General features: G+C 39.3%; 1 protein-coding gene across 1 annotated transcript; it reads right to left on the bottom strand.

Moving 5' to 3' along the window:
* Nucleotides 1-5958: 5958 nt before the first annotated feature.
* LOC139361808 (uncharacterized) lies at nt 5959-8218 on the bottom strand. Its single transcript, XM_071090517.1, has one exon. It carries the CDS (start codon nt 8102-8104, stop codon nt 7469-7471), a length of 636 nt encoding a protein of 211 aa, XP_070946618.1. The 5' UTR covers nt 8105-8218; the 3' UTR covers nt 5959-7468.
* Nucleotides 8219-10713: the final 2495 nt, after the last annotated feature.

The following is a 10713-nucleotide window of genomic DNA, read 5'->3' as shown; positions in this document are numbered from 1 at the left end:
AATTTGGTGTCTCATTTGGAGAGGACATTCTATGTGTGGAAATAAAGTAGCATAAGAAAGATCTGAGCAACAGGGAAATCATTGATGAGTCTTGTTACAGAGATTTAGGGGTTTCTTCTTATAATAGCATATCCTTAAAAACTACTAAAATTGGAACCTTGAAGTCAGGTATCACTGTAAAGTAAATGAAATATAGACTATTGGCATAATTGTCTAAAAATAAGCCACAAACATAGATATTGGAGAGTAGAAATATGGTGATATATGATATATAATACCAAAACCCTTGGTGAAAATGTTGCCTGCATTAAATCCAAAATTTTATACCTATTGAGACAGTATCTTTAGGAGAAGTTTGCTGGAAAAAAAAGTGTTAGCATATATTGATATTGACTATATCTAGCACAATATTTCAACAAAGGATGAACATAAAGACAATTAGGAATTAAATGGTTTGAAAGTATAAATAAAAGAAAAGGGCATAGAATTCATAAATGCATGGCCTAACGGTTTGAAAACTCCCCTGCTTCTATAGATCATAGAGTCGGAATTAGGACGAATCACTCTTTTTGATACTCAAAGTCTAGTAAGACCCAGGCTTGGGTCAAAGATCAGATAAAAGGTGCCTTTATTTTGTTCACACTTGAAAACCACATTGCTGCCTCCAGTAAGGTGAGAGGAAGAAGCATGGAGGCCAGGACACAAATATGAAGATTTAAGACTTTTGTCTAAAAAGGACTTTGATTATATTACTGGTCATCAAATGGCCAAAACCAAATAGCTCAAAACTATGTGGAGATTCGAAGAAATAATATTGAACAAGATTTAAAATACCTTCAATTATTGTAGCTATAAAAAAGCTTTCAGAACTCCAGACTTGCTCCAGTAGAAGTTGGTTATAAAAACTTGTACAGCTCTCCAAATAAGGTAGACTCTTCAGTCCACTTTTCAAATATGTTCAAGGCTATTTTATTCCTGACTTATGCTGAATTTTTAGTGTGGGGTTGAAGAGTGTGACCAGATAACTAACTTTTTAGGCCTTAAATTGCTGGAGTAGGAGGAGCCACATCTGATCTCCAAAATATATGACTGAGCGGCACAACATTTAAAATGTCTGGTCTTTCAGCTGATGCAAAGATGAGATTAAATTTGAAGTTGCCTCCTTTCTGGGGATAAAGACAGCATAATATATGTAGAAATAAGCAAAAATATTTAGTGATGAGAGTGATAGAATGAGGCAGTGAAAATTAGTACCTGCTATTATTTTCCCTCTCCTTTTAAGACACATAAGGATACTTCTTGGCTTCCCTTTAGTTAGGTTGGAGCAACATGCCTGAGTTCTGGTCAATGGAATATGGAAAGAAATGAGGTATACTGTTTCCAAGCCAGACACATATAAATCTGCCAGATATGATTTCCTGTGTATTTCCAAAGTTGGAGGTCCGGGGTTGGAGTTGAGAAGGTGTTACCACAAGATGGAATGAATTTGAGTAAAGCTCTCTTTTCTTTACCTCTTCTCTACTACTCAGCTCAGACTGGAATGTGACATGAGAAACAAATAAACCTTTGCTGTGTCAAGCCATTAATATTTGGTGGTTGTTTTTCACTTGGTTAAAAAATTATGTTAAACACACACACACACACACACACACACACACACACACACAGAGGGAGAGAGACAGAGAGAGAGAGAGAGAGAGAGAGAGAGAGAGAGAGAAATAGTACATTTAATTTGGGACTGCCTTAAACATTTGGGACCAAAAGTTATAGTATTGTGTGAAGATTTGTTCCAAGAAATTGATTAAAAAGCCCATATTATATTTATTAGCTGGAAAAGTAAAGAGACCAACTCTAGTGGAGAGAAATTTACTGGGAATAAATGGTGTATTAGGATGTAGGAGAAAACTTAAAATATCCCCTCTCTTCCACTACTAAAACCCCAGTCTAATCATGAAAAAAAAAAAAAAGAAAAAAAGAAAGAAACCAAAACAAAACAGAAAACTTGTGGGCTGAACTTTTGACATTCTTATGATGATCTGGCATATTCAATGAGGAATTAGAACTCAGAGTACTTTATAGAAAGGAATTCTTTCTGAATCAAGGTTAAAGGAGCACAGAGACAATGTATATTATGTACACCAAATCTATTATGTGGCCATTGTTGAAATCATGATTTATCTAAAATGATAGTGTCCAGGAATTCTAGGTATTTAAGAAACAAGAGTGAAATTGGCCTGAAAGTAGCATAGTGAGTCCTAGGAAAATGTGGAAGGCTACAACTCAGCAGGGTTGTGGAAATGCCTGAAATCTAGGGAATAGCCCAGATCTACATCCAAACAATGATAGTACATGATATAGTTTGGCTCTGTGTTCCCACCCACATCTCACCTTGAATTGTAATAATCCATACGTGTCATGGGAGGAACATGGTGGGAGGTAATCGAATCATGGAGGCAGGTTTTTCCCATAGATAAGTGAGTAAGTTTCACAAGATATGATGTTCTATAAAGGAGAGTTCCCCTGCACATGTTCTCTTGCCTGCTGCCATAGAAGATGTGACTGTACTTCTCATTTCACCTTCCAAAATGACTGTGAGTACTCCCCAGCCATGTGGAACTATGAGTCAATTAAACCTCATTTCTTTATAAATTACTCAGTCTCAGGCATGTCTTTATTAGCAATGTGAGAATAGACTAACACAGTACACATGATAGACTGAAAGACAGAAATGTGGGATTGGGGGGTGCCAGAGCATGAGGATGCCTAAGAGCTCTTTGGTGGCTGCTGAAGTGGAGTCAAGAATAAGGGCTTATATATAGACAGTCGTTTTGGTTGGTTACTGCTTTTCCTTCATTGTTGCTCTTCCAGTGAAAAATACTTTGGACAGAGACTATTATCTCTGTCACCTAGAATGATGTTTACACTTGGAAGTTATTCAAAAAGTATATATTCAAAAACAAATAAATATTTTCTTTTGATAGGTACACCTTAGCATGTAAAAATATTTGTGTTTTCTTTGGGAGGCAGGGGAGGAGTGTCTAAGTGTTGTAAAACAACAGAAATAGGATAATTTTTAGCATTAGAATCTGATATAATCTATGCAGAACTATGATTATCTTAGTATAATTATTAAAAGCCCCAAACCACTCTAATTTCCTCTTTTGTCTTTCACCATGGTATGTAAGTAAGAAATTATGTCAACAAACTTATTTCAGAATTACATTTAGAAAGCATTATTGTTCTATACGTCTCTAAAGAATTCATGTTTTTACTTTAGTTTGAGTCCTACAAACGACAATTTATTGTGCCTCTCTCTAGTGTTTGATCTTTGAAAAAAAAAATTTTTTTTTAAGGTCTTTACTACCAGAGTCCTATGGTGCTTCCCCTCTCTTACCTCTTCCACCCATGTTTGTTCTTTTCCTTTCCTAAAATAAAAAAATGATCAACAGGGCAAATATAGTCACAACTGTTTGAATGTCAGAGCATTTGCTCAGTCAAGACACTGTGGATGTGGCAATATATCTTCCATTGTCTTTCTTTTTATAAATGGGATTCTAATTAGACCAATCATTTTTAATCAGCATGCTGTCATGTAGCAATCTAATAAAATACTGTGATGAAGAAAATTGATCTGGCCTTGATGCTAATTACTCTCCTAGGTTCCAGGCTTCATAAAACTAGAAAGTGATTGCTTCCAGGCCATCCATGTCCTGTCTCTTCTCCTTTGCTTTTTTACATACACTCTTCTACTTAACTTGTCTCCTTACTTCATATTATGTCATCTTTAATTCATATTGTGTCCTCATTCCCAATTAATTTTAACCACACCTTGGTCTTTGGTGTAACGTGAAAAAGTAGGGCTTTATCAGTTGTCAAAGAAAATATTCCTTAGCTAAATGTTTTCTCTAAGAAGTTGATATGGTTAGGTTTTGTGTCCCCACCCAAATCTCATCTTGAATTGTAATCCCCATAATCCCCACATGTCAAGGGGAAAAACAGGTGGAGGTAATTGAATCATGGGGGCAGTTTCCCCAGTGCTGTTCTCACGATACTGAATTCTCACGAGATATGATGGTTTTCTATAGGGCTCTTCCCCTCTTTGCTGGCACTTCTCCTTCCTGCTGCCTTGTAAAGAAGGTTCCTTACTTCCCCTTTGCCTTCTTCCATGATTGTAAATTTCCTGAGGCTTCCCCAGCCATGCTGAACTGTGAGTCAATTAAACCTCTTTCCTTCATTAATTATCCAGTTTCAGCAGTTCTTTATAGCAGTGTGAAAACAGACTAATACAGAAGTGTACCAGATCACAGTCCCATAAACCCAAAGTTTGGCTCAGAGCTAAGGCTGATAGGGTTAGACCCAGGTCAGCCTCCACATAATCAAAGTCAGAGGGAGCTGAGACTGTGGCTGGAATCAGAGAGTTAGAAAGACAGTAACATAAACATTACAAAAGAAAATCTGAACAATATTGTGGGATTTGTTTACGTCTGTTTTCTCAAAACAACTTGGCATGTTTAAGGTTAAATAAATAAATTTTTCCAAGAATTGGGTGACTGATTGGTGTTTCCTTTGCTGCTATTTAAATGTTTTTTAAAGTCAGAATAATTTGAGATAATTAATACTTTTTTTAGTCATAAGATACTTGGAATATAAATTTTGATGTCTGACTTAAATTTTTTGATTTATTGTTAGCCCATTTACTACATATCTAGGCTTTTTATCAAATTGTTATTGGAAACAAAACTTAAACATAGCTTCCTGTGTAAAATAAATTTACTTGCACTTTGTTCTTTTTTTCCTTTAAATTTACTTTAGTTTAGTAAGGACAGGTAGGAATTACTTCTAAACAAAAGATGTCTTGATCTCTATAAAAGTTTATTTTTATTCTATTAGCATAACCATTCCTTGAGACATTGAAGATCTTCCTTAACTGTCTAAATTTGTTTTTGTGTGTGATCTTCAGAATAGCTGCAGATCTAAGCATGTTCAGATGAAGCAGGTGTTGTGACTATATACATTAGTATATGGTGCACTAAAGATTCTTGAAATTTCTGTAAAAAAGTCCTAGGATATTTGGAACATATTAATAATTCTATGTTAATTTTAAGTCTGCTTCTAGGAATCCATTAAATTTTACCTTTTGTGTGAGGTCAAAAGAAAATTAAAATCAGGTGTTGTTGAATCATGAATCTACTCTTTAGAGAAGTGCTTTTTATGGGTAATCTGACACAGAAACCAATCCATATTTGTGACGTGTGCACAGTGAAATAGCAACTCATGCCAGGGCCTGACATGGTGGTTCACACCTGTAATCCCAGCACTTTAGGAGGACCAGGCAGGAAGATCACTTGAGGTTAGGAGGTCAAGACCAGATTGGCCAACATAGGGAGACCCAGGCTGGTCTCAAACTCCTGATCTCAAAAATTACCTCGGCATGGTGGCATGCACCTGTAGTTCCAGCTACTCAGGAGACTGATGCAGGAGGATCACTTGAGTCCAGGAGATTGAGAATGCAGTGAGCTGTGATCACGCCACTGCACTCCGGCCTGGGTGACAAAGCAAAACCCTGTCTCACACAAAGAAACTCATGCAAGTATGAAAACCACCTAAGTTGTTAAGCACCCTGTTTAGGTTGCCTGATATTTGCTTTTCATGACAAGACTTTATCAATAAATAAAGCAGAAAGTTCAATTATATTCTGGCACAAAATCCTTATTTTATTATCTGCTGTCACTTTGAGTAGCCCTAGTATTGAAGCTGGTTGTATTAAAAATATAAAACAATTCCTAGATGATAAATACTTTCACAGTTATTAGAATAATGGAGAGGTGAGCTTCAACTATCATATGTTTACCTGTATATAACTCAGAGTTCTCTAGAGGGACAGAACTAATAGAATGCATACATATAGGAGTTTATTAAGTATTAACTCACACGATCACAAGGTCCTACAATAGGCCATCTACAAGCTGAGGAGAAAGGAAAGCCAGTCTGAGCCCCAAAACTGAAAAAGGTGGAGTCCAATGTTTGAGGGCAGTAAGGGTCCAGCACAGGAGAAAGAGGTAGGCTGGGAGGCTAGGCCAGTCTAGTCTTTTCACATTTTTTTCCTGCCTACTTTATATTATAGCTGTGCTGGCAGCTGCTTAGGTGGTGCCCTCCCAGATTAAGGTTGGGTCTGCCTTTCCCAGTCCACTGACTCAAATGTTAATCTCCTTTGGCAACATCCTCACAGACACACCTAAGATACTTTGCATACTTTAATCCAATCAAGTTGACACTCAGTATTAACCATCACAAGTCCATTCTTTGTCAACTTGAACCCACACACATCTCCTGAGATCATACATAATCTTCAAATAAAGACAATAATAAGGTCATAATGACACCAAACATAGGTCATAATTACACCAACCACCCTTTGTACAACCAGAAGCGCACCAATCCCCAACTGAAATATTATTACATAAAGTTAATGATCCTTACAAGCTGATACAAAGTCAATAAATTTTATGTCACATGATAAAGAAAAAGGAAATTAAATAAAGATATTTTATTAGTACAAGTGTATACATGCACAAACATGTTTTTAATAAAAGAAGAAGGAAATACTCACGACAAATACAGTCCTTATTTCTGCAGCTAGTTACATGGTCGTAGCTAGTATTGATGGCTACCTTCTTCTGCTCCCCATTCTGTATTCCCTTTGCCTTCAGCCTGCACCTAAGCAGATAATGTTTTTTTCCTGGTGGAGTGACCCAGACCTTCATTCCTGAAGGGTCTGGGCCATTTGTAGTCCTGCCTGGATCAGACTGTTGTAGTTTTCCATTGATTTTAATCACAGCGCATGGTGATACTAAGAGATGCCATAAGGGATTTCCTGTATTCCAGGCATACTCTTCCTTACCTTCGTTCTGGAGTAGTAGACTAATTTCATCTTGATAGTTCAGGTCACTAACTCCAGGCAACATTGTAACTCCCATCTTAACCCATTGACTTAAAGGTAGGAGGAACCCAAAGTTTCCAGGTCGCAATCTTAACTTCCAGTTTAATGGAATCATTGTTGTGTCTCTTGGTGGCAGCCTCTCTTCCTCTGGAACTAAGATCTCTAGGACAGCAGAGCATAATGTCATGGGAAAAGAAGGAAAATAATTTTCTAACGGATCACTAGGGGTGATGGTGACTGGTGCCACTTCTACTTCCACCCCTTGATTCCTGGGACTGTGAACCCTGGCTACCGGAGAAACAGTACCATATATTGGATGCTAATTCAGAGCATACATGGCCTTCTGGAGAACTTTGCCACAGCCCTGAAAGGATTGTCACCTAGTTGGCATTGTAATTGTGACTTCAAAAGGTCATTCCACCGTTCTATCAATCCAGCTGCTTCAGTGTGATGGGGAACATGGTAAGACCAGTGAATTCCATGAGCATGAGCCCACTGCTGCACTTCTTTAACTGTGAAGTGAGTGTCTCAGTCAGAGGCAACGCTGTGTGGAATAACATGATGGTGGATAAGGCATTCCGTGAGTCCATAGGTGGTAATCTTTCCAGAAGCATTGTGCTCAGGATAGGCAAACCCATATCCAGAGTAAGTGTCTATTCCAGTGAGGACAAACCTCTGCCCTTTCCATGATGGAAGTGATTGAATATAACTAAGCTGCCACCAGGTAGCAGGCTGATCACCCTGAGGAATGGAGCCATATGGAGGGCTCAGTGTTGGTCTCTGCTGCTGGTAAATTGGGCACTCAGCAGTGGCTGTAGCCACGTCAGCCTTGGTGAATGGAAGTCCATGTTGCTGAGCCCATGTGTAACCTCCATCTCTGCCAGCATGGCCACATTGTTCATGGGCCCATTGGGCGACGACAGGGGTGACTGGGGAAAGAGGTGGCTGAGAGGTATCCACAGAATGAGTCAGCCTATCCACTTCATTATTAAAATCTTCCTCTATTGAGGCCACCTGTTGGTGAGCACACACATGAGATACAAATATCTCCAGTTTTTGACCACTCAGAGAGAGAGGTCCATTCACATACCTCTTCCAAAATTTCTTTGTCACCAATCTTCCAATCATCCTTCTTCCAAGTCCCTGACCATCAAGACAAATCATTGGCTACAGCCCATTAAGAGTATATAAGGGCCGGGTGTGGTGGCTCACGCCTGTAATCCCAGCACTTTGGGAGGCTGAGGCGGGCGGATCACGAGGTCAGGAGATCGAGACCATCCTGGCTAACACGGTGAAACCCCGTCTCTACTAAAAATACAAAAAATTAGCCGGGCGTTGTGGCGGGCGCCTGTAGTCCCAGCCACTGAGGAGGCTGAGGCAGGAGAATGGCGTGAACCTGGGAGGCGGAGCTTGCAGTGAGCCGAGATCACACCACTGCACTCCAGCCTGGGCGACAAAGCTAGACTCCATCTCAAAACAAAACAAAACAAACAAACAAAAACCAAAACAAACAAACAAACAAACAAATCTCACATCTGGCCATTTCTCTTTCCATTCAATGTGCACAACCAGGTGAAATGCTCAGTTTTGCCCACTGGGAAGATTTCCATCCACCGCTGTCCTTCAGGGTTGTCTTTGATAGGGGCTGTAGTGCCGCACCTGTCTACTTTGGAGTAGTGCCTGCATATTGTGCAGAATCATCTGTGAACCAGGCCCCAATCTTCTCTTTCTCTGTCACCTAATCATAGGGAAATCCCCATGAGGCCATCGGTGTGAGCTGTGGGAGAGAAGGCAGGGTGACGGGAGTAGAGACCATGGGCATTTGAGCTACTTCCTCATGTAACTTACTTGTGCCTTCAGGACCTATGTGAGCCTGATCACATATATACCACTTCCATTTGATGGTGGAATGCTGGTGCGCACAACCCACTTTATGGCTAGATTGGTCAGAAATCTCCCAGTTCATGAAAGGCAATCCAGGTTGTATCCTGACTTGATGACCCATAGTCAAATGTCCAGTTTCCACCAAAGCTCAGTAACAGGCCAAGAGCTGTCTCTTAAAAGGAGAGTAGTTATCTGCAGAAGATGGCAGGGACTTACTCTAAAATCCTAGAGGCCTCTACTGTGGTTCACCTTTGGGGGCCTGTCAAAGGCTCCAAACAGCATCCCTATCTCCCACTGACACTTCAAGCACCATTGGATTTGCTGGGTCATATGGCCCAAGTGGCAGAGTAGCTTGCACAGCAGCCTGTACCTGTTGCAGAGCCTTCTCCTGTTCTGGACCCTACTCAAAACTTGCAGCGTTTTGGGTCACTTGATAAATTGGCCAGAGTAACACACCCAAATGGGGAATGTGTTGCCTCCAAAATCCAAATAAGCCTACGAGGTATTGAGATGTCAACTCCAAACTCTTTGAGGATAAAGCCTCTGTCTCGTCCACAGATGAATCTCTTTTAGCATCTGGTTCTGCTTGTTCTTATTTCTCATGTAAGCATACTGGTAGGATCTGAAAAGCAATCCCGCTGGAGAATTTGACCTATAACTCTTGGAGTCTTTGTAAGTCTTGTAAGTCAAATATTAGTCTGAAACCTACATTTGGAAAGCACAAAGGTGAAAAATGTACTGTTCAGCTGACGGATCAGGGAAAGAGAACAATGTTGTGAATGCTCTGCACTCTCTGAATTTTTTATGAAAGTGGGAGTATTTCTCATAGTTCAGATATGGGTTATTTGGGAAAATAATCAGCTTTGAGTTGTATTCAAGTAGCTTTGACCAAGAGGCCGATTAGAAGAGCACCGGAATCCCAGTAGAGAGAGCCTTGTGGTGAAGACTGCAGACAGCCAGGGCTGAGGAAGGTACTGCACATTTTCAGTCAAAGTAAATGTCTGGATCAAGGGATTATAGGGAAGAGATCCCTGGGTAGTAGAAGAGCATATTTTCTATGGTCATGAAAGCAGATGATCAACTGTGAATGTCCAGAAAGCTCAGGGAGAACAGGGTATAAACAGTAGCCTGGCCAGAGAAAATTTAGTATCAGACAAATATGACTTCTCTTAGCACTGACATTTTTTTCTTATACAATTTTTCTTCAAATCTAGAAAACCAAAAAGATAGCTTACTAATCATGAAATAAATGAGAAAGAGGAAGCTAAAGGTGAATCGTACAACCCATCACATCCCTCTTCCCACTGCAGACTTCCAAGCCTAATGCTGTCAGGGATGAAGGAAAGAAAGTTAAATATTATGTAAGTTTTGAAATATTACATGTGTTTGGATATTTTGATTACTAAAATGAGACTACATGGCTTGAAGTAACTAGAGAAACATTGACTGAGAAATTATATAAAATGTACCTCAGATTTCAAAAAGAGAAAGAAAAATAGCTATTTCCACAGAATGGATTTGAATGAGTATTAGGGGAGATAAATACACTTGTGTTCAATTTCACAATCTGTGAATCCTGTTTATTCAAATTACCAGTCATACAGTTGTTCAGGCTATTTACTTTTATTTCCAGGGAACAACTAATGCCAAACTAATCCCAACTGCATTCATGCAACAACGATTTTAGACTCAGCCCCTTTATAGATGCTAAAGATAAAGTACTGAAAAGAGAGGGAAAAAATGTCTAACTTTCATAAAGTCTGTTGACTTAGTTTGGGATGTTAAGATGGAATAGCATAGACTGGGTGCAATATAAAAAAAAACAGTTTTTTTTTTTTTTTTTTTCCCTCACAGGCTTATAGGATAGAGGTCCATAGTCAGGGTACCAG

The sequence above is a fragment of the Macaca nemestrina genome, chromosome 2 (assembly GCF_043159975.1).
Source record: "Macaca nemestrina isolate mMacNem1 chromosome 2, mMacNem.hap1, whole genome shotgun sequence".
In the NCBI taxonomy this organism is placed as follows: domain Eukaryota; kingdom Metazoa; phylum Chordata; class Mammalia; order Primates; family Cercopithecidae; genus Macaca; species Macaca nemestrina.
This window is presented reverse-complemented; position numbering and strand designations above follow the sequence as displayed.

What these genes read in the sequence shown, in the direction of transcription:
- LOC139361808 (XM_071090517.1), bottom strand. Translation starts at nt 8,104, where the DNA reads ATGATTTGTCTTGATGGTCAGGGACTTGGAAGAAGGATGATTGGAAGA.